Source organism: Lineus longissimus, chromosome 5, assembly GCF_910592395.1.
Source record: "Lineus longissimus chromosome 5, tnLinLong1.2, whole genome shotgun sequence".
NCBI classification, from domain to species: domain Eukaryota; kingdom Metazoa; phylum Nemertea; class Pilidiophora; order Heteronemertea; family Lineidae; genus Lineus; species Lineus longissimus.
Window position 1 is genome coordinate 3,541,817 of NC_088312.1, and position 22,900 is coordinate 3,564,716.

Below are 22,900 nucleotides of genomic sequence, written 5' to 3' on the forward strand. Positions count from 1 at the left end.
TGTTGTATATCTGCTAGGGATGACTGTGTTCTTCAGAAATGACTTTTGCCAACTAGGGACAGCCACTTCGAAAAGGCTGGTTACGCTAAACTGCTTGGACCAAAGTATAAGTGTTGATCCCCAAACGGAAAGTTGTCGCCTATTCAAGTGATACCCCCCTCAAAACTCCTCGATTCATTTTATGCCGTGGAGATACCACGGCATAGGATGATCGGGGAGTTTCACGTCTTTATCCGCATCATTTTGTTTGTTTTTCAGCTGCGCCTTTCCCACTAACTGCAGTTGTAGCTGGCGTCACCTGTGCTCTCCTTATCATCATTATGATTATCATCATAGTGTTCATCGTAAAACGCAAAAGGTAAGTTGGTTGAGTTTACAGGGGTTGGCAAATGCTTGTCTTGGCTCTATTTCCCGTTTTGTTAGTGAGCTGGTTTTGGTAAGTGAGCGGCTCAATATCTCCTCTTTTTCAGGCGAAAACGAGGAGACCGTGAGACAAGTGATGGTGTAATGATTGAATTGGGCACCAAAACACCGCTGAATGGAGAAGATAATGATGCTTTTATTATCACTGATGAATCCGGTGATGAGGTCACTGTCGAAAAGCCTCCGTAAGTATGAATGTTCATAGAAACCAATGACAGTAGATTGATATTTGAGACGTAAGGCTTCTAATTCTCCAGAACTATACACTGAAAGTCGAGGAAATTGTTTCCTTGAGTTCAAGCGGTATGGTTGCTTGATTGAAGGACAAGTATTTCTTGCCTAATTCTAAATGCGCATGAGTGCCAAGATCTATGATGCGCAATTAAAAAATGCGTATAATTCATTTGTTTCTACTATAGTCCTATCAACGTGCGTTCCTTCCCCGCCATTGAAAGTCAAATGCACCACGACAATGACAAGCTACTCAAATGGCAATTCAAAGTAAGTAATGATGCCATGATTATAAGTCGTTTATACATGTACGGCTATAGAAAATTTACATTTCGAAATTCATAAAACCAAAAAATCAAGTTGAACAATGGGACTATAACGTGTAATGTTGGCCCGCTCGCAAGAACTTCGTTCCGGCTTCTGAAAAAGAAACAGGATTCTTTTATCTATACACTCTGAGAAATAAAGGTTTTTTAGCTTTTAAAAAGTCTTGCCAACACAAATAAGCACCCCTTTGAAGTTTTTCAGTGAAATGATATACGACTTTATTATTTTCTTTTATGCCCCAGTGTCGTGGATTAGAATTTCAAATATTCCTTTGGATAAAGACCAGGTCCATCAATTTGAAAATGTCAGTTCTATTCTTCTCACTTGTTAAATGTAGTCGCACTCTCCACTTCTCTGTTTTGTAGCTTCTGGAGAAGGTCAGTCCATATCACACGAGCGAGAGAGCTGTCGAAACCGCGGCCGTCAAAGCAAAGAATAGATATATCAACATACTACCATGTGAGTTCTCGAAGAAAAACATATGGTCCATAGACCATACTCCGCGCAGTGATAGTAGTGTGATGAAGCGGCCAAACTACTACTGATTGAGTTGTCCGCCATTGAATCACTACTTTGAGATTTTGTTCCCTCCCTATAATTCAAAACAAAAATATTGAAACGAAGAGTTTTTGGTATTTTTAGGCGACCTATCTTCTTAGCATAGCAAGGGAAATTGCTGCGTTAGCAGATTTGTTCGTTCAGAGGATGACTTTCAATTGTCTCATAACAGGAATAAATGTTAGTAATAATTAGTTGATATTAGTAATAATAAATGTCAGTACATGGCTACATTTACATGTAGCTGACTCGAAGACTTTTGGTAATTAGTCATGATGACTGCAATTCGTTTGGATCATTCTTGCTGCGTACTTTTGTGATGATGACAAATAAGTTTGGTATGTTTTTTCTATATCTTCTAGTTGATCACACATTGGTGCGCCTGAATATGCCGGAGGGTGAATCTAGACCAGAAGCAGGTTACACCAATGCTAATTATATCCCAGTAAGTTATTCTTCTCCTTCTCCTTCTTCTGCGTTCTCTATCGACGATGGACAGTCCTGTTCTGTTGACAAATGCTGCAGTCTGTCATCATCTCTATTACCATTATTTTTTTCAATCTGGTGTTTTAATGTGTGTAGCAGTATGTGTAGTGCTATCGTTATGGATTAAAAAACTAATTATTTCATGAAAAATACAAACTAATTGCTACAAGGTAAGCGGACGTGGTTATGCATCGCGCACGAATAAAATAATTTGTCTTCGATTGGAGACTGTGAGAACCCTGTGTTCTTGTTTGAACGTCACTTCCTACGATATGGCAATATTTTCAGGGCAATAACCACAGAAAAGAGTATATGGCGTGCCAAGGTCCCTTGAATCGGACAATAGATGACTTCTGGCAAATGGTCTGGGAGCAGAATATCTCAACGATCATCATGTTGACCAAATGTGTAGAGTCGGGGAAGGTAGGCTTGAAAATTATTTAGACGTAAAAATAGTGATTTTTCATATTTTGCTATCTTCAAATGATGCTATTCAGTGGAATTTTCAACTGCATGTACCAGTATTCTCTTAAAGTCGGTTTTTCTCTTATACAGTCAACAATCCTCTTCACGTACATGTAGTTCTGACACCGTCACTTTTCCGTTATTCACTCTCAAGCGTAAAGCGGGTTTTTGAGATTTTGCAAAACATTCAGGGGGATTTCGGTGGGACAAATTGATATTCCAGACTTCCAGAAAACAGTTTGGAGCAAATATATGCTTGAAAATACAGTCGTCTATAAGATTAAAATATCGTAATTTTCAGGAAAAATGTGCTCGGTACTGGCCTTCAGACCAGCATCCAGTAATCAGAGGTGACCTTCAGGTTCAGTTACAGTCCGAGTCCTTTATGGAAGACTATGCTATCAGAATTTTGGAATTATCAGACGTAAGATATCAAAACCTGTGTAAATATGCTGAATATCTAGATTTGCTGTTATCATCCTGTGGTCGAGCGCCCTAATCACCTAGGTTGACAAACCTCGATTCAGGTTTTGAAGAAGTATACACGTGTTATCGTTGACCACTTCAAAACGTCCTATTTCCTTCAAAAGTCAACAACGAAATTGATATGAATGAAGAATCTGACTATACAATCATCATGGAGACCTCCACACTGATTTTTTTTCATCACTTCAGTTACAGTCAGAGAAAACGCGCAAGGTCATGCAGTTCCACTTCTTAAGCTGGCCAGATTGGGACAAGCCGGACTCGGCTTACTACCTACTCAATTTCGTCGATGTGGTCAAAAATCATCGGCGAACGAGTGACACTGGTCCAAAGCTGGTGCACTGCAGGTATGTCCACTTAACATTATGGCTACAGTTGATGAAAGCTTTTAAACAAGATGGTTCATGATTTTACTATCGTTGGGACAAATCATATTTGCATGTTTTCCGGGTATTCTGTCCGCCAAAGCCTTTAAAGGGGACTGAATGCAGGAGCCAAGTTACACGAAGTCGGCGATAGGTTTCGTCATTATTGCACAGTAAATCCATGCACACTGTTCGTGATCGTAAGAGGGTTGTCAAACCTGCATACCCAGCTTCCGTACTGTGCATAGCATAAATGAGTTATGACTTTGTGATATAAGTCACCAGCAGACCACCAATTGGGTCATCTACAATCTCTCATCAGAGGTCTCTCTTTAATCAGATATTAAGAAGTTCTTTCTATCTTTCCCGATTCTATGTACTTGTCGCCATATTTTACGTGGGCCATTCACTCGACTCTCTTTCCTTTAAGTGCTGGGATTGGAAGGACCGGAACATACATTACAGTGGAACGCTTACTGGAGCAGATAACCAGACAGCCAAAGATAAGCATCTTTGACACTATTTTGGACTTGAGGGAAAGTCGGAAAGGAATGGTGCAAGGGGTGGTAAGTTTCCTCGAAAGAATCACTTCGTATCAAAGACCAACATATCTCATCTTTAATGTTGAAAAAAACACTTTCTCTATCCAATTCTATTGTCTGATTTTAGAAACAGTATACGTATATCCACGAATGCCTCAAAGATGCCATAGAACAGAGACTAGCCCGAAAGCAGATTCACAAATCATCACCTACAATTGCCTCGCAGAACGGTAAGGTTTTGTTTCAACCCATTTTCTCTATTAAGTATCTTTGAAGCAGTACTGGCCTAATACTCCCAAAGGACCAACACGATACGATTAATCATGTTAATTATGGGTATTTAAACCCCAGCTTTAGTCACCGTGATATCTTTTACTGTTTCCAAGGACTAATACTGTTTGCAACCTAGCCGACTTTAATTCTTGATTGCTTTAACTGTTTTCATCATCATCATCATCATCTTCTTCGCATTTTAACCATGTTTGGTTTTTACGACTATGGAATACGCGTGCGGGCGCCTTAACTGGTAACAAACTTAAGTCATTTTGTGCTGAGCAAGTGTCTATGAAGAACCAAACGAAAACGAAAATTTCCTAACTGCCGGCGTGCGTGCAAATGAGATACATGTATGTACAATCCTTCGTCAGCTTATTCATATCTGGTGTCGTCTCCTTCCCAGTGCCTATCGAGATTACATTTGAAATGTCTTTTCAGGGAACATGCAGTGCTGATGTCTCCAGGTCGGAACATTGCTTGATAAGACAGACACCAGTGAATGACTACTTAGTAGCCTATTTTTTGAGCATATCGCCCACGATAAACAATGTATTGTGGCTATATAGGCGACAAATGGCAGTTTTCAAAAGCACATTGCTACATTTTCTCTCCACAGTTATCCTGGTTATCGGTTCCGAGATTCTAGCTCGGCCTATTTGAAAAACATGACGTTTTCGGGCTGATTTGATGACCGACCTATTTATCAACTTGGTCGATGAATCGAAAATATCAGAAATGATATTTAAGCATAATTAGAATAAGCCCGTCCTCTCTGCAGAGACCCGGATAGTGATCTCAGTCATGTCTGATCAAACGTCATCTTAACTTCCTAGTACAAACTTCCTAGTTTACCATATCAATGCTGATTAAAATGTATATATCTTTTTTTGATGGTGCTTATTACTCGAGATATGGACAACACTACTATTTATTGACAAGTTACTCAAGATATGGACAACATTACTATTTATTGGCAGAGACCTGGATGTATAGCTCCTTGGCAGAGATGCTGGAACATCAACTTGGCCCTGTCCATGGGTTCTTAAGGCCACTGTGTCACATGTAACATATTCATGTAGCGAGTGCTTGATTTAAGTATTTATCATTCAAGTGAAGGATACGTGTTCATTTATGTCATGTATCTATAAGTAAATGTATATAAGTGTGCATGTGTAGCCAATGTAAAAATTAACCCAAGAATACAGCAATTTAACACTATCTTAACAAATAAGGTCAATAAAAGCTTTCACCAAATTGAACTACTTTTGATTAGTCATTTCATAAGGTTTTCAACCTCTTCAAGCATTTCCCAATCGTTTGATACGGCGTAGACCTGTTCCAACGATAAGTCTTTCCCCGCCATCAAGATAGCTCAAAAATCCTTTTGCATACTACGTAGATGTTTATAAGTCGAACCTGTCGTCACGAGACAACTGTTATTCAGCCTCAAGGTTGTCCTCAGAGTTGTTGAGTTTGCAACCTCTCCATTAATCAAAATAGCCTTGCTATGGACTATCTATATCTAGAGAAGTCTTGTAACCGCCTTCTCCTGAGAGAGTGGACCACCCCTCTGGATCTGTCGTGGAACATTCCGACCCTGATGTTTCCGTCTCGTCTACCGCGCGGCTATCCATGTATGTCACAGGTTCGGGTTTCTTCTTTTTCTCTTGGCCAGCTTTCTGAACGGCATTGTAGACGAAGACATCTAAGATTTCAAAGATGCTGATGACGCTGCCTCCTACGAGAAGTCCCATAGACCCTCCTATGTCACCTGATAACAAAAGGGAAGAAAAACATCGTCATGTCATGATCATTTAGAATGTAAATGAACGGTTTTATAAAGTGACCATGACTTGTCACTACGGAGAAACAGAGAAAAACGTGTCAATCTATCTTTCAGCGTTTCCAAACAATGAGGGGAAACACTCAAAATCGTTACGCCCAGGACCTCAGCGGCGATAGGCGCTGATATTTCCACTGCTAGTACCACTCTCTGACAGCTCTCGAGGAGTGTTCTTGTACAATTAGCTAACCCAAAGGAGTTAGTTCTCCAAATTCATGATGTCCAGTTCCGAATACTTACTCAGTAAGCTGAAAATCGTGTAAGCTGTCTGCTGCTCAACGGACTCGTAGTTCATCTCGCGGAGGAATATGACCATCGAAAGAAAGTTGTCTCTGAAAATATCCAATTGCTTGTAATGTGGTTTCTTTGGAGATCTGATTCATGTTCATGTAGGCCTACATATCATATGCATGTATATTTCTCACAAGATTATTGAGCGTTTGTTATAACTCAGAATCATATAAGAATTCTGTTTGGATTTTCGACAATCTTCTTCCAAAAGCAAAATAGACTAATGTGATCGGATCATTATTGCTGACGCTGACGACACCTTTGCGTGCGATGAGGGATGTTACTTCGGACTACAATTATTGTACTCTAATACCTACGTGAAGAACTTCCTTCCAATCTCGTCATCTCTCTTGTGTTTGCCCATCATAACCGCAACCGCTTGACAGGTCTCGAAAAACATGTCGGCATTTTGAGTCAAGTTCTGTCTAAGGTCCGCCCATTCTTTGGCCCTCTTCTTACTCTGAACTTGCTGATAGAGTGAGCTCTTTAGAAAACTTTCTTCGTCTGCTAGATCTGGGTGGTAACGCTTCATGTAAAGAAATATGTCACGGTCCGTCATAGTCCTGTTAAAGAGGAGATCCGACCAGAAGACATTCTCTATCCAGTTCCATTGGGCTTCCATTGAAGTCGCCAGGGTGTTGACCAAGTCAAGGAAGTACAGCACCTCGTTAAGGTTATCCCTGGTGTCCGGAGAGGTGTGGAGATTTGCCAGTGTACTGAAGTTTACAATAGGATTTTCTATCGTATCCAAGTAGAGTCTCGTGATGTTCCGCACCCGTTTCAAGGTCTGTACATTTTGGCTGACCGTTGCTACATGCTCTTCCAATGAGTTAATGTTCTTTTCTATGTTGTCTATACGTTCTGTTACTCTTTCCTTCATGTATTGAAGATGTTCAGCCTTCTCCTTTAGATCCCGCTCGGGCAACCGGAAAATATCTGACATCATCACGCTGCGGTTCCCGTTGAAATTATCAACAGCCCTGAAATATCTTGTTTCCAGTATGGACAGGGCCTTTCTGTTATATTGCCTCGTTTTTGTCACGCGCCCAAGAATGGTCAAGAACTGGTTATTACAAAATAAAATCTCGTTACACATATTAGATATCATATGATAAATCAACTGAATGTTGTAAGCAGATTTAGACGCTGTTGTGGCGTCCAGCGCCTTCCGGAGAAGACTCCTGGGCGTGATCAGATTGTGGGCGAACTCATCCTTTCCCGGGTAGCGCGTATCCAATCTACCTTTGGCGTTCCGGTAACTGTCAATAATGTCTGTTATAGCCATTAAGGTTCCGTTAAGAGAGTTCCCCTTACTTCTGATTGAGGAATCTACTGCATCGAAAATGACCGTCCGACGATCATGATTCTTTTTTGTTATGACCGAAAGCCTCTCAACACTCTCGCGAAACATTGTCAAGAACGCCACCGGCTGCCCAACAACACCCTCGAAAAAAAGCTTATTGTTGTCCTCAACGTACTTAAGGAACCTTTCCTTGACTATAAACTCTTGAAATTCGTATGTCTCTTTGATATCCGACAGGATTTTGTTGGTTACCAGCTTAAGTATTTGCAACTCGTTTCTCTTTTGATGTAGGAATTGCTCAAATTCAAGTTGAAGAAAGTCACTCAGCATGTCCATGGCTTTCAAACATGGCGTCAAGACGTCTCGTGTCTCGTCGATCTTTGTCGTCATTCGCCTGATATCACGTGCCTCTTTATATCTAAAGTTCAGCTCGTCTTTTCGGGAGTAATTATCTAGGATTTTCGCCCGATCGAATGCGGATTCTTTCAGGAAAGAGAAGAATGGATTGTATTGCGTTGTGTCGCAAGGTGGCTTGCAGTTACACAGGGATCGGCTGTGCTCATCAAATTCGGCTGAAAGGTAGAGAAGAGATTTGTACAAGTAGGCCTACTAAAGACTGTAATTGCTATATTTTAGCCATATTATTACATAGATCTTACGCTTAGTACTTTCATTATGAAAAAATGACTTACCCTTAAATTTCTTGTAATGAACGGCATATTCGAACATAGTGCAAGTCGGACCATCGCCTGCAAGACAATAATACACAGAATGTGAATTTAGAAGTAAAAATGTTCGTGAGAAGATATCAAGCGTTTTCAGTTGATTAAGATTCGATCAGCAAAAGAATCAAAACTCATTGTGATTGGGTCCGAATATGAAACAAATTCATTGTGAGAAAAAAAGATGCTGACACTCGGAACACTCTCCAAGCATGCAAGGAGCATGGTCGAAAGTTAAGTGTGCAAGTTTTTGTTCGCTCGCACTCGCCGACCCTGGACGCAGTTGTGGCTGTGGAAGGAGCCTGCAAATTAAGGGGTGACGCTTTTTGCGGATGGCTAGAATACAACATTGTACCTTTCATGTAGGGCAGCTTGCACCCAGTTTTCCCGAAGAAAAACCTGGTAAAACACTCCATGTAACAAGCGGTCTCTGAATATGTTGGGTAGTATTTAAGCTTGGCACTGTTGGTACAGTTGCCGTAAGGTGGAGGCAGTCGCTTGATCTGAGGAATGACATGAGAAATGTAAAGGATTATCGGTCAAAATACAGAAACCTCCTGCCATCATTGCTTTATGTGGAACGGGCACGTGATCCAGTGTAGGCTGATTTCTTAGGATGTCGTGATTATTTGTTTTCCTGTATGATTTCATTACAAGTTAAAACTACGCCAAATGGCAATCGATGTGTAATGATCAATGACGACAAGATGAGAAACAAACAGGAACTATAGCTACAATTACAGTAATAGCAGCATTATCAGTATAGCAACACGAGCATCAGTAGCCTTAGCATAATCTGTAGTAGAAGCAAGTGGAATATCAATGAATTGAAGAATAAAGAATTCTCTCCGCGGAATTATTTCGTTGGTGAAGATTTCTTTAACAGTGTATATCATGACGTTTTGTAGCAAATTTAAAGTTAACTACATGTTTAAGAATTCAGTTGGCTTACCACTTTCAGCTTTATTGAAATAAAGGTATACGTCCCGGGAAGTACCCCGTCACCCTTTCCAGCGAAGAGTGGTACTTCACTGTGGTCAGCCAGCAGTAGGTAAAGCCCACTGGCCTGGTTCGGACCCACCATAGCCTCATAGGTCTCAACGTTGATGACCAGCTTCAGCGAAGCCTTGGTGCCTGCAAAGTAAACATCTCTTTCAGATACAAGGAAAGGGGGGCAAATGTGATAATTAAAGGAGCCGAAACAAAGTCTTTTGCGTAAAATAGGGTCCATTGCTCGTATCCTGCTCGGACACCATCCTGTTCAGGCACAGACCGTAGAAAGCATGTTTATTGAAAGATTCTGTTAAGGGCAAGTAGAATTGTTGTCGTCAATGAAAAGCTTCAGCCCTTGTTCTTTGTAATTGTGTGAAGTTTATGAATGTGAAGCGCTTTGAGCGACGAAACCACGTTTGATTTTGTCTCATCACTGTTATCATTATCAATAATATTTGCAGAATAAAGTCTATTGAACCATCTTGAAAAATGTTCTATGTTTCAGAGCCTTATAGTTCCTCACTAGATAAGATCTTAAAGGAATGTCTAACCTGACTTGGAAGTGTGCAGTGGTTCCTCTGAAGATGCTGGATAGAAGTTGTTGAAAGAATAGCAAACACCGTGATCCGTGAAAATATGACTAAAGTTGGACGCACTGCATTTCAGGCCGAGCCAGTTACACCTAAAAACCAGAAAGAATCGAATAATAGAAGGGTGACAGTTATCATGACCGTTTAAAACTTTTGAGGTATAATGTAGTGCAGCATGCGCATCCGTCGAAAAAAACTGATAATGTGAAAAGAAACTGTGGAAAGGCATGCATCGACGGTCTAGTTTTGGTGTAGTGCATTCATTCTGGAACGAATGGAAGAAGGGCTTAGTAGCTGACTCACCCCACAATCATGTCCTCAGCCTGATGAGCAGTAGAGAGGAAAACATCCTCCATCGAAAGATTGAGGAATCGTTCATCGAATTGTGTGATATTCGGCCCCGTTACGTCATCAGACTTACTCGAACTGTAGAACGTGTTCAGTTGATCTTTGTAGCCGAGTCGATAAGCTTCACGAATTCTGTAAATGAGACTAAAAGCTTGTCTTCGCTGTGTTGATACACTCAAGCATGCTTGCTACAATTGATCTGTTGTGGCAACATGGCAAAGGATGTGATCGAGCTGGCATCTGGGTAAGATAAGATTTTGTACTCTAAGGAGGTATTGCAAATGCTGTAAGAAGTAGATGTAATCTCCAAACAATGAAGTTAAGACAGTCCAAATGAGGATACTGCACTCATGATCATTGGAATCTGTTCATAACCTTCGGGACTTTACCTGAACGAGTTCTGGTTGCAGATGGCAATCGCAGGGAATCGCAGCGATTCGTTCAAGTTGACATCGACCTTGACTGTGACCGGCCATTCCATATAGTGGATGACACTATTCACCAACAGGTTGACAAAGATACCCGTCGAAGCGAGGAAGATGAGGAGCCAGAGAATTCTGGAATCAATATATAATCTTATACATGTATCATTTGCATAAATTTCACACTGCACATTTTTTTTATCTTGCTTCTTCACCTCTGTAATAACCAAATGGTATTAAGTACAGAATTAATGGAAATTGAAATTGATTTTGGCACTATAAAATTAATACAAAAAATATGTCGATCTACCCTCGATGTGCATATGTCCATGGGGGACACTTAAGGACTGATGTTCATCGCCGGTTAGTCAGCATACACGCATAAACCTACATCTTTTATTAAACTTACCTTCGAAGCGTCGAAAGGGATGATCTGTCCCAGACGTAACGAATGCCATGGAAAGTCGTATCCTGCGAAAACTGCTGCAGGATGTCGCGCCACGACTTCTCAGTCTCATCCTCCATTTTGTTTAAACTATTCTTTCGCCGCCTTCTTCTTCCTCAGCAATACAACGTTTACATATGTACAGATATGTATTTTGATGTTATTTGACTTTTCTTCATGTTTTAAGTAAATAATAATGGACTCGACTAAATGATTCTAATCCAAAATTAATTCCTGTAGCAGCAGTGCCAAGTTGGAGACTAATTATGAAACCAAAACGAAAAAACGAAGCAGTGTCACATATCTAACACCCAAAGCCAACGAAGTTCCTGTGAATAAAATTTTCATACATACAGATTGGCCATGCAACTTGACTGTACGGATATGGAATATTAGCTTTTCGTATACCAGCTACTGGGTGCGCTGAAAGGCCGAGACAGACCATCCTTTCTATGAAATTCTGTGTTATCATAATTATGCTAGAGACCAATTAGCATGATTAGTTGACACAGACAAACTACTGTAAATTCACGATATTACTCTCTTTTCACTTATATAAGGTTTGCAATACTTTTTGTTTCTGTGATTCACCGTGCAGGGAAGCAGGAGCCAAGTGGGAAAGATGAAGTTTCCCGAAGTCGCCAATAGGTGTGTCTCACAGTACATCGGCACCTCCATGCTTGGACGAGGAATGTTTAAAAAAAAACCTGAACTATGTTTCTTGACCTTGGCATGATACCGATATCATATCTAGCCATGTAGTCATGTAAGGTCATTAATGAATAGCAACATACCTAGCTTAGTATCATACTTGTATCATCTATTGAATAAGATTTCTATTTGACCCCAGGCTCCTTATTCCGTTAATTGAATCCTAGATGTAATTCAAGGCAAACATTCCGTAGGCAGAGTGATTTCTGTATAAGTGACTCCGCGTCACCGTCTCCATTTGATAACCTAGGACACATCTCATTCGAGAAATGCTGCATTTAATTGGAAAAGGTCAGGTCTGAAATGGTCACAAGTAGATGTACATGTATCAGGTCAGCAGCACTCAGACGAGGATAAATGCGAGCTGTCGCCATATTCTGGCCCGCCCGCATTTTCGGCTACGCCACTTATCCCCAAGTCATGTCCGCCCTCCGTAGCGGGGCCGTGCTGTGGGGGGGGGGGGGGGTTGGTACTGCCCACAGACGTTTCCGAAAAACGTGTGGCCGCCAGGCGCTGATGTTCTTCATTTCGAACATCGGGCTTACCACTTCGCCACTCTGACAGAACTCCGAGTCTGACAGTATCAGGGTACGGCGCAGATGCTGTTGAGGTCTGGTGTGGCCTGCAGTTCGGAAGCAGAATATTTAGCTTTGATGGTTGCATTCATGATATATAAAAGCTGGTAAACTCGAAAACGAATCATTTCCGCCAGAAATTCACTGCCTAATGTAAATGAAAAAAATGATACGTACACCGGTCTTAAGCATGTAGGCATGAGATTCTAATCAAAGCTGTAAAGAAATCGGTACATTTACGATTCAGGTCTTGCCTCGAGGCCCTGGGGACCAGATCAACCGCTGCAAGTAGGAACGCGGTCGCTTATTAGGTAAGCGGGTTTTCTGACTATAGCATGGTGACTTCTATTGTCGAACTATTCGCGGAGGTGGTTAAGACAAGAACACAGACTACCATCGTCTTTAGTTCCCCATATGTCACATGGAGCGCAGGAGACTAGGGTTATATAAATCTTGTTAAGATGGATCGTGTTCTTTTAGTAATGGTATTTTTATAACTACATTTCGGCCCAGATAGGTTTTAACAAACCAATTATTTCAGATATTACACGTGAATTCTCTTTCTTAAATCCCAAACAAGGGACTCTAAACGTATCGTGCATAGACCGCAGATGATTCGGTCCCAGTTTTATTCTGAAAGGAAAGTAACTTTGACATATCAAAAGTAACGAATTAAGCCGAGACCAACCCCAGCGATATCCTTAGACTTTCCAACGGTCCTGAACCGACAATCAGGAGGCTAAACTATACGTAAAAAGTACGGACATTGGTTCGGAGACTTATTTTTTATATCAGCAATTTGTTTGTGTCAGCGATGTCGGCGCGGATTTGGAGTGGATATCCTAAACAGAAGGGAACAACTAAACGGAAGGAAGTTATATCGTCTGGCTGTGCCACGATGCTAAAAGGTGAGTGAAATTTATTCACTTCTTCCTGACCAAAGTATAGGTACTTCTACTCTAATAACTCATTGATTACATACCTCATTGATATTTGAAACCGCTTAGTCTAAATCACCACTTAGAGTGAGCCACGCCCTCGGCTGCATCTGTAGATGGCTGCGAGTCGGGTATGTCGAGTTCGTTAATTGGCGAATCTGGCTGGTAAGTTTGACTCAAAAGTTTGTCAACAGACGAAAAGTTTGGTCACCAGCAGTTGACCAACCTTTAAAAACCTCAAATTTATCAATTCACCAATTTTTGGCTCGTGGAAATGTTCGATAATACGCGTAATCCGTCCGCCAAGTCAATGAAGCCATCATTTGATGCATGTTGCATAATGCATGTACTATGCTTTTTCTTCGAGAATAAAATTATGCCAAAGGAGTCCACGTTTTCATCTTTTTTTGGAGGAGGGTGTGAGAGGGTCTGGAGAGATATGAAATATTAGACTGCATACTTGTTATTCGTTCCGTCGAGTCAGTATAGTTGACGCCAAGCGGTCGTTACTCTTTTCAGTTGCAGATTCTGTTGTGTTAGCGTTCTCTGACGCGATACAATTTTTTTTGTTGAATGATCAAGCCAATGGTGTCTTTTTTAGGGGTGAGAGCTGGGTCCGGAGAGACATGAAACGGTTTCATCTCTCGTGACATTATCAGGTGATTATGACATGGTCCTGAGCCCTTTTCCTCTCCTTTTCTTCAAGGTCAATGATTATGATTACTAAGCAAGCTAAGCCTAACCATTAATAGAAAGCTGTCGACGGTAAAATCACGTCTTTTCACCTTGAGCCACTCTCAATGTGGTAATCAATAAGTCTCTATTTAGTATATTCTTCTCCCAGCACATGGATCAGCATTAATATCAAAAGGTATATAACATGACGAAGTTGGGCCGAGCGCTTGACGCATATCACAAGTCATTGCCATCTGAAGAAGCCACAGAGATATATATGTGGATCTTTAGATCTCGCCCCGCTCGCGACAAAAAGAACAAGAAGAACTGTGGATAACATGATCCCAAGCCTTAACTTGACCGAAGCTTTGACATTGTAGAAAGGTCGTTGATACTGTACTGCGATACTGTACTTTCGGTATTCGAGCCATGTCTATATTTACTTTGACGTAGGCCCCATGCCCTGGAAAAAAATATACTAACCACTGGATGAGGCTATTTTGCAAATGATCATTGGGAATACTACTTGTGACTGAGGTTTAGGGAGTTTGCCTTGGGAACTGACACCGCGAACTGGAGGTATGGTTTTCTCACAAAACATCGTAAGGGTGAGCTAAATAGGGCGGCAGCAAAGGTTTTGGGGAAAATGACAGCTCGACTAGAGCGAGACTGACAACTTGCTTATGACAGATTACAAGCATTACATAAGATTTGTCGAATACTTCATCATTGACGAGAAGCTATTTCTAAGAAAGCTTCTCGCTATACCGAATAATCACGGTGGAATAATAGATACGAAAACACAAACACACCTTCGCAAATAAAACGGAGGCCTTAAAGGGAGGCTATAGGTATAGACTGGAGACAGGTATAGACAAAATAGGCAAAACACACCATGCAGAGTCATGGTTTGGAATTGTCTGCACCCTAGAGGTTCTCCAGCGAAATAAAAGACCTTTGAAGCTTTTCAAACTCTCAAAAACCATGAGAGCTGTTTCATTTTACCGAAAAACCTCTCTGAGTACATGCATCTTCATTTGGTACACCATCATATTAAGGAAAATCTTTACCAAAGTGTTGCAGTATGTCCTTGGATCAAGAATAAATAAACCCAATAGTCCTATCCTCGCTTGGATGAAATATCGAATACGAAACTATCACAACAATCGTATTTTCTTTACCAAACGAAATGAAATATAAATCCTAGTCTTTTCATATTCTTATGGCAAACATTCAATTGAAGATTTCAAAAGGCTTAGCATTCGAGCTTGACAATTATTCTAACTTTGGACTAATAAGTAAGCGCGTGTATATTCGTAGTTTTTCAAGTGAAAACACTCGAATAAAAAATGTATTTCATTTACCAAGTGTTCAAAGAAGATATTTCGTCTCTAACAAGCTTAGGCAAATAACACATTTATGTTTACTTCTGTGCATGATTATAAGAAGTGAACCTGACGTGAATCTTCACGTCAGAATTTACCAGATACGACATTTTTTTCAAAACATATTCCTTAAAGGTCTTTATCTCGTTTAAAATGGTTAAACGGTGTTTTTGTCAAAAGATGTAATGGACGGCATAGGCTTCACCCGGCAATTTGGGCCAAATATCAGACGAGCCATGTCATTGTCACCCATTCCCTGTTCTGTTCCATGCTATAATAAATCATCGTTGATCAGGACATGTAAGTACTTGTATATATACCCCAATATTTAAAAAATGACTCATTCAATGTGCCTATCCGCAAGTTTTAGGTCAACTTGACACTAATTTACAGGTCTTTGTAGACAGGAAACACATCGGAAACATTCAGCCACCGCGTTGGCGAAGTGATTTATGAGAAAAACTAGCTGATGCCGTGTTAATACAGCCCCTTAGCCTTTCAGTGCCAATGCTGAAGCGATACCCAGGTTGGGCAGAAAGCTTATAGTTGATTAATGGTGCAGTGTGGCAATAATTTTCCACCAAATAGCGTTTTTCTGCTGATGTTGGTCACTGAAGGCGCCTTTTGACTTACTCATTCGCCACTTTGATGATGTTTTTCCTAAGAGTTTCTGAACTGCTTCCACGAATAGCAAACAAAAAAAATTAAGAAGGAAAAGACTACTTTTCGCCCGATGAAAGAAAAGTTGGAGGACCTATACCCAAGGTTTTTTTCTCTTTCTGGGCTGCAGTAACTAAATAGGCCTTCATGATGTTTCTTTTCTTGAGGAACATCGACAATCTTCCGGTCTGGGCATTCAACGGAGCGATCGACCAACCAAATATCACGAGATCTCGCCGTCAGGTGCGTGGTTTACCAGGCTGTTGATTCAGTCATTTCATTTTAATACGTCAAGCATTGATGACGTCGACATTATACATGTTCATCATCCGAAACTCGAAACAGAGTAATAACAGTACTTAAATACGAACATTTATGGTGTTCACCAGAATGTCGACAAAATGATATTCAGCCCATTATCACATTAGTATGGTTCAATATCTGGAGGCACTAAAATTCTGCACGACCCGACGATTTTACGAAACCATCTTGTACTACATATCATATACATGTACAGGATAGGTCAACATAAAAAACGTCGCATTATATTGCGCGTGGGGCGTTTTAAGAAACAGAGAGAATACCAATTAAGGGTACTGACGCATACCTTTCAAATGCATAGCAACTTGGAAGAAATATCTGGCCTCATCTCTCGAGACAAATCTACTGACTGATTACCATTTGCATTTAATTTACAATCAATTATACCATCATTTTCAGTGTAAGCAGATTTCAAGAGATTTTTTATCAAATAAATACCCAGTGACGCCATTTAAATGAATAACTGCATTTTAAATCGTCTTTTTTGTAACAAGTTGCTGATTTTTATCAAGGCAGTTACCAGTCTTCTCTATACGTAAGCTGAATTTATTCTTTGCTTAGTTCTTTAATGTTCAGGTTTTGAAACATGTGCATTTGAATACATGTATGTGGCGGTTAGATTGGGACACCACTCTCTTCCCACGTCGAAGGTGGGTTATGCCAATGCCTCGTTTCTTAAATTATACTAACATAATTGTGTCTCACATGCTTCCCGTTGGAAATTTACGCTTGCGACTGCAACACATGGTGACATGATTCAAAATCTCTGCACCCAAGACGCCGATTATACCATCGTTGCATAGGGGATTACAGCTGTATGACAACTGTTTTAGCAGCGCCTGGCCTGACGACATCCGGGATTTAGACCCAATCTGCTGGAATTGCAACACTTTTTTTCCCAGAAATCTTACGTCAATACTATTATAGTGTTCATTACATTTATCCAGTAACATCATTATATTCATTAAAAAAGAAATTGTATTGGTTTGTCGTGAAAAACAGAACGCTTTGCAAATCAGTCTCTAATTACGTCGCAGACCTGTCAGACGCCATTCCATTGACTCTTCTATGAGGTTAGTCGGTAAAAAACGAGTGTATGAAAAACCAGTGGCGAGAACAATTTTGAGAATACGCTAAATCCAAAAGGCTGAGTTTACATATAGAGCTGGACGGTACTAAGTGATACGGACGCCGGCCGGCGAGCAGTAGCTTCACGAAGGGTTCTAAAACACCTCGCCAAATTTGCAAGCACCTGTTATTGAGAGTGTGGTCCATTGATTCTCTATATTTCAGACACAGTTCATTTGGTCCCATTGATTCTCCTCGCATGATATATATTTCAGACACAGTTAACTAGGTCCGTTGATTCTACTCTACACAGCCTCGTCCACGCGGCCTCTTGATTTTTTTACGCATGTCAGAACGTTGAAGCTTAACGCATCATGTTTTGTGTTTCAGTCCGCAGTTCACATGGCTCATTGATTCTCTACGCCGCCCTCTTCATTGTCATCACCTGCCTCGTCCACTGTACGGAAGCGGAGCGTTTCGACCACATGCTTGCCGATTTCTTACTAAGGTAAATTTTTATATTCCCCCTGATGAAAGGCTTTCTGACATCTTCTAGGGGCCCTCCCCGCCGTGCGGTACATTCTGCTCCAACTGATTATCGCTTTGTTATTACTTGTTTGTGAATACTGTGGACCTATAGGGTGAATTATTCCGCGGGTGCGCTTCCATATTGAAGGGGGCAAACTGGTTTATTTGAAAAACTCTGTAACCTTGATGAACAACGGAATATTCGCAACACCAGCCAAGGCGACGGCAGGAGACAGCTTCGCTGTTGTACATTAAGGTTTCCCTTGCAGGTGTCTGTATTGTCACCGTACGGAAGGCATCATAGGTGCATAAACATACAAAAACATCCCAAAGAAAATATGACCAGATGAAGAATTATTTGGCAGTTTTCCCCCAAATGGAACTGTCAGCATAATATAGTAAAACGATAGTTATTGTTAACGAAACCGTTCTGTATTTAAAATTTCTTACAGATCTGAAGACCAATGGCGCCAGGCTTGGCACACGGACTGCCATAGGCGATGCCGCCACGAGCTTGACTCGCAGATCCGACTAGCATGTGCCAAAGATATCTATAGAATCAGACGCGCGGCGGATGTCGATGCCAGCAATGTTACACTACCCCCAATTCCAAAAAGTAAAGTATTCGTTTTAATTTTGTTTCTATACTGTTTGATTACATATTTCCGTTCATTCAAAATTGATATTTTGAGGACAAAATCACAATGACCATAACCCGGGAGCAAGAAGTCCGGGTCATGCCCAGGATAAGTTAACTTTAAAATTGAGGACATCACGCCGAACCATGCATGCAGCAACGTTTTATGTCCGCTAAGCGATTCACTGCACCTCAAACTTCTCAGTGTGCGGCACCACAGGCAGTTGCACCTCAGGTGCAAAGAATCGCACCCCAGTTGCTATTAATCGCGTAAAGTGTGCAAAGCCTTTTCTAAACAAAAACAATGATGATTAATTGTCATTCATTGCAACTGATCCAACTACACTATTTGAGTTGCAATGAATGGGCGCTCAGTGTGTGGCGGCATTGAAGATAACGAAATAAGTTGCGGGTGAAAAAATCTTTTCAGTGCCCCTCCGTCTCCGCTGTCACCGGCACTGTTTTCTTTTCGTCATTATGTATCTTATTTCTTAATAAATAGCTATACAAGGATATTATATGGTATACTCCTCCATTCCCTTTAGCGAGAATTCCCATTTTATCACATTTCCTTTTGTTCCAAAACCTGCAAATAGAAACGCCACATACATGAAATGTTTTTATGAATTCGTGGATTGTGGCTCATATTTTTATCCTTTGTTATGATTGTTATCGCGCAGGAATGAAGTCGTTTTGCCTGGAATGTAATCCATATAATGTAGGGTCATTGGTGTTCTTTTCACCGAATTTTTCTTTTCCCCTTCCTAATAATTTTAACAAAAGAAGACTCATTTGTTGTGACCTGCATACCTGGCTTTTATGTATTTATGCCTCCAACAATTACGGAGGTAATTGGCTTGAAGTCACACATACAATTTGCCAGTTTCGTCTTTGGCTGGCTGTCGCAATCTTACTCATCAGTCAATTCTCAGTGGCACAAGATTCATTCCGTACTTGCTCATAGTAGGGACACTACGCAGCTTATCTGACATCGCCTTCAACATTAACGAACAACAAAAAAATGTATGACTTGCAAATTTAATCTTGAATGATGTATTGAGTCGGAGTCGCATATGTATACAAATGTAGTTTGGTGACATTTTCGGTTTAACTGCTGGTTTTCAAATATATGAGCCACCTTCATGTAACAAGGTAGTTGAAGTCGTCGACGGAATTCAGAATGGAGCTCAACCTGAGACTTTAACAAGCATGCACCAATACCTTCTCCCGTTTCAGACCAAATCTTCGACCGGAAGACAGCCACGGCGTTCCTTCATAAACTGCACCGGCAGCCCATCAGGATGAAAAGGGGTATCATGGAAGAGTGCTGCTACGCCAAGTCATGTAGCTGGGAGGAATACGCTGAGAGTTGCCATCACTACGGCCGCTCCGATGCGGACAGTTCGAACATCTGTGGGCCGTGGGATTAACGACATCTTCGGAAGCAACATCGACTTGTGCCGGTGTGAAAGGTATCCAAGACCCCTCGTTAAAGATTCAATTGTACGATCAGATCCAAGGCCGTGGTCTCCTTAGCCATAAATACATAAACAATCATTGAATAGCAGGACAGAACGCATGCAGGAAGAACTAAATTAATACGTTCACGCCGGTGTATAAGAGAACGCCATAAACTGAACTTACAGCGGTATTGCCTCCGTAGCCTCCGCTCGTTGTCTGCAGGCACATTGAGGCTGAAGATGGAGGACGCAGGCTGAAATTATGTTGAGTTCTTGCGAGGCAACCGTAACGCCAAAGCGAACGCCGTGGCCGACTTTGGCATGATGTAAACTATGAGATAGGCGTTCGCGTTGGGTGTTTTGCGAGCTTTGCAGAAGCTTTCCCTTCTCCATAAAAGGGCTTATTTTTTGCACGCGCCTGCTCTGCTGTCAATATGCAGTTTTAATAGACAATACATAATCCACCTCTCTCTCACTTTACAGGAAGTATGAATTCAAACATCAGATTCTCTATGTGAGGTGTTCCTGTTTGAGAGTTATACAACCATTGGAGGAAGTCTCCGACCTTGCATCATGATCAGCTGATTGGCACGCTGATGACTCTCAGATGTTACGCATGTATAAAATGTTGCTGACAACATTGTTTCAAACTGTAATTTAATTGTGCTTTCCTCCTACGTTTTCTTCAAAATCTTCAACATTCCAGTTGGGCACAGCGGTAAACTATCTAACTGTTGAGTTGAAGCACCGTGTCTCCAACTTCACATCAGCGTTTCCATGAGTGTTACCAACTGTTTGATAGAGTGATACCACACTACCATATGCAGGAAATGTCCGAGTTTGCATAAGGGACGGTATATAATTCGGACCCCTTTAAACGTGGTTTGCCTTTATTAAATCTATGGACCTGGAAGGACAGCTGGAAGAACCCAAACCATGCCTACGAATCCGAAAGATCCGGTCATCAAAACGTCCCCATTTTTCATGATGTCCAAGAGATGGCACGTCTGCTTGGCATTATTCTGTATGAAGCCGCTGCAATCCACACGTGTCAGACAGGTCTGCCCACATTCAAATCTCGATGTTATACCGATCTTGGTGTCGATTACTCCGCCAGTCACAGGTCCAGTCTTCCCTTCGAAGTAAGCATGGCTGGTAAAATCTGAAAGGAGTAAGGCCCGAAAGTGAAGCGGTATTCAAACCATGTGGTCAATGCAGCCAATGAACAAGACTAGCCATTCAACACGGAAAAGGGGCAATGGATGCTGGCAATACAACAGTTACTCTTACTATCAAGCAGGTAGGCCTACCTATACATGAATGTGCCACTGGTATAGGCAAGCTCCTGCTATTAAAAATCCCTCAAAAGACTTGGTCAGAGTCAAATGCGTTGCAGAAGGAATATGTTGCTGTATTGTGAGTGGCGCATGCAGTGGAGGCTTGAAAACAGCTCGCCTTCTTATCAAAATTAGAGAGATTGTGAAAGAGAAACTGTGAACAACTTTAGTCAACAACTGATACCTCTCTATACATAAACCACATGTCGAATTTCGCATAACTCGAATTGAAATTGCCCTCGTCTCGATGAATCCGACTTTTATAAGGTTAAAAAGAACACATTGCATAAAACTTCGCAAACTTCGCCTACCTTATGTTGGACTCAATATTGGTGAATTCTGGAAACAGTTGCTAACGCCAGAATCACTAAACATGAAAATTCCAACTTCCTTCCACATATCCACCATTGTTTCAGGTGTATCGAGAGCGTTTCTTTGCAAGGGATTTTTTATACCACTCAAGCGTTCTGTATTTGTGCTAAAATATATAACTATTGAGAACAACACTGCGGACAGTGAAGCCGTGCAGATTTTCATGCAATTGTGTTCGGCAATCTTTTACCTTTAGTGCCCGGCTAAAGAGCCGCTCATATTTCAAGACTGGTACTTTGAGTTTTTGTTTTTAGTCTAAAACAGCTAGATTCTAGCCCGCAGGGTCCTAAATCATCCATATCGAAGTATGAACTAGTTTTTGCAGACCAATCGCTATTAAGTTTTGATATCAGTATTGAAATACCAAGTAATTAACCTTAAATTGGTTATCTCACGAAAGCCGCACGACATATCTTGCAAGTTGACCTCCACACACTGATTCAAGGCGTTTTCGAATTAAATACCTATTCTCTCAAAGAAGTTGTAATTATCATTGGTGTGCGTCAATTCTCCAGTGACGTCCTTTACGGAACACTTGTTCTGGTAGTACTGGACACTCTTGCATGCTCGCCACTTGGAGCACAATGCCAGACACTGCACGTACGTGACATCCTTTGTTGATTTGTAAATCGGAGGCGTGCCCCCACAACAGTCCCCCTGCTTCCATATGTAGATGTTGTTAGGAACTGGAGACGGAAGAGACTGATTACATCACATCTTGCAATTATAGATCTCAATAAGGTAGTTGATAAAGCTTGGAATCAGTGAAACCTTGGAACCAGTGATAAACCTTGGAATCAGTCCTAAAAATGCATAAAAACATGAAATAATGCCATTCGAACCTAACGTGGTTACGAATCAACATTTGGAGCTTATTCTTACATGATCAGATCGGAATTTTATGGTAATTTAGAAATCTGTCGCATATCCGATTCAATAGTCTATATTTAAGAACAACCGAGTTGTACCTCGCCTCCAGTGTACAGTACTGATCTCCCAAATATGGGAAGACACGCCCACCACACACCCATAATATGAACCAATAGCGCTCCGCTTATAAATACGCCACCACCACGCGGGGCCTATTTGAACTACGGATCGGTCTGTTCATACAGGG

The 22,900-nt window shown here is 41.1% G+C and overlaps 3 protein-coding genes across 4 annotated transcripts in view; 2 read left to right on the forward strand and 1 right to left on the reverse strand.

The window, feature by feature from the left end:
- LOC135488498 (receptor-type tyrosine-protein phosphatase eta-like) overlaps positions 1 to 5,418 on the forward strand; it is a 23,189-nt gene extending 17,771 nt beyond the window's left edge. Inside the window, exons 29-39 of the mRNA XM_064773131.1 lie at positions 259 to 358; positions 471 to 608; positions 843 to 924; positions 1,347 to 1,440; positions 1,902 to 1,984; positions 2,314 to 2,448; positions 2,792 to 2,914; positions 3,166 to 3,323; positions 3,772 to 3,907; positions 4,011 to 4,113; positions 4,598 to 5,418. Of these exons, the coding sequence (XP_064629201.1) occupies positions 259 to 358; positions 471 to 608; positions 843 to 924; positions 1,347 to 1,440; positions 1,902 to 1,984; positions 2,314 to 2,448; positions 2,792 to 2,914; positions 3,166 to 3,323; positions 3,772 to 3,907; positions 4,011 to 4,113; positions 4,598 to 4,614 (1,169 nt within the window). The 3' untranslated portion in view covers positions 4,615 to 5,418. The remainder of the gene's footprint in view (positions 1 to 258; positions 359 to 470; positions 609 to 842; positions 925 to 1,346; positions 1,441 to 1,901; positions 1,985 to 2,313; positions 2,449 to 2,791; positions 2,915 to 3,165; positions 3,324 to 3,771; positions 3,908 to 4,010; positions 4,114 to 4,597) is intronic.
- On the reverse strand, positions 5,408 to 11,443 carry LOC135488499 (uncharacterized). The gene is made up of 10 exons (XM_064773132.1): positions 11,081 to 11,443; positions 10,639 to 10,806; positions 10,205 to 10,381; positions 9,863 to 9,993; positions 9,271 to 9,452; positions 8,674 to 8,821; positions 8,289 to 8,345; positions 6,611 to 8,168; positions 6,243 to 6,334; positions 5,408 to 5,930 (listed from the first exon to the last, which is right to left on the reverse strand). The coding sequence occupies exons 1-10, from the start codon at positions 11,194 to 11,196 to the stop codon at positions 5,665 to 5,667; spliced, it is 2,895 nt and encodes a 964-aa protein (XP_064629202.1). The 5' UTR covers positions 11,197 to 11,443; the 3' UTR covers positions 5,408 to 5,664.
- A 1,343-nt stretch (positions 11,444 to 12,786) lies between these two features.
- LOC135488451 (probable insulin-like peptide 7) lies at positions 12,787 to 22,517 on the forward strand. 2 transcript variants are annotated; one of them, XM_064773068.1, is made up of 5 exons: positions 12,787 to 13,310; positions 17,840 to 17,957; positions 18,430 to 18,593; positions 19,851 to 20,086; positions 20,558 to 22,517. In XM_064773068.1, the coding sequence occupies exons 1-4, from the start codon at positions 13,217 to 13,219 to the stop codon at positions 20,042 to 20,044; spliced, it is 570 nt and encodes a 189-aa protein (XP_064629138.1). In that variant the 5' UTR covers positions 12,787 to 13,216; the 3' UTR covers positions 20,045 to 20,086; positions 20,558 to 22,517. The 2 variants fall into 2 exon arrangements, with proteins under 2 accessions (XP_064629138.1, XP_064629137.1); XM_064773067.1 differs by having other exon boundaries at positions 19,851 to 22,517.
- Positions 22,518 to 22,900: the final 383 nt, after the last annotated feature.

What these genes read in the sequence shown, in the direction of transcription:
- LOC135488451 (XM_064773067.1), top strand. Translation starts at nt 13,217, where the DNA reads ATGTCGGCGCGGATTTGGAGTGGATATCCTAAACAGAAGGGAACAACT. An exon ending in CTGTGCCACGATGCTAAAAG is followed by an intron (nt 13,311 to 17,839) that starts GTGAGTGAAATT and finishes TTTGTGTTTCAG; the next exon opens with TCCGCAGTTCACATGGCTCA. An exon ending in CTTGCCGATTTCTTACTAAG is followed by an intron (nt 17,958 to 18,429) that starts GTAAATTTTTAT and finishes AATTTCTTACAG; the next exon opens with ATCTGAAGACCAATGGCGCC.
- LOC135488499 (XM_064773132.1), bottom strand. Translation starts at nt 11,196, where the DNA reads ATGGAGGATGAGACTGAGAAGTCGTGGCGCGACATCCTGCAGCAGTTT. An exon ending in TCCCTTTCGACGCTTCGAAG is followed by an intron (nt 10,807 to 11,080) that starts GTAAGTTTAATA and finishes TATTGATTCCAG; the next exon opens with AATTCTCTGGCTCCTCATCT. An exon ending in TGCAACCAGAACTCGTTCAG is followed by an intron (nt 10,382 to 10,638) that starts GTAAAGTCCCGA and finishes TCTCATTTACAG; the next exon opens with AATTCGTGAAGCTTATCGAC.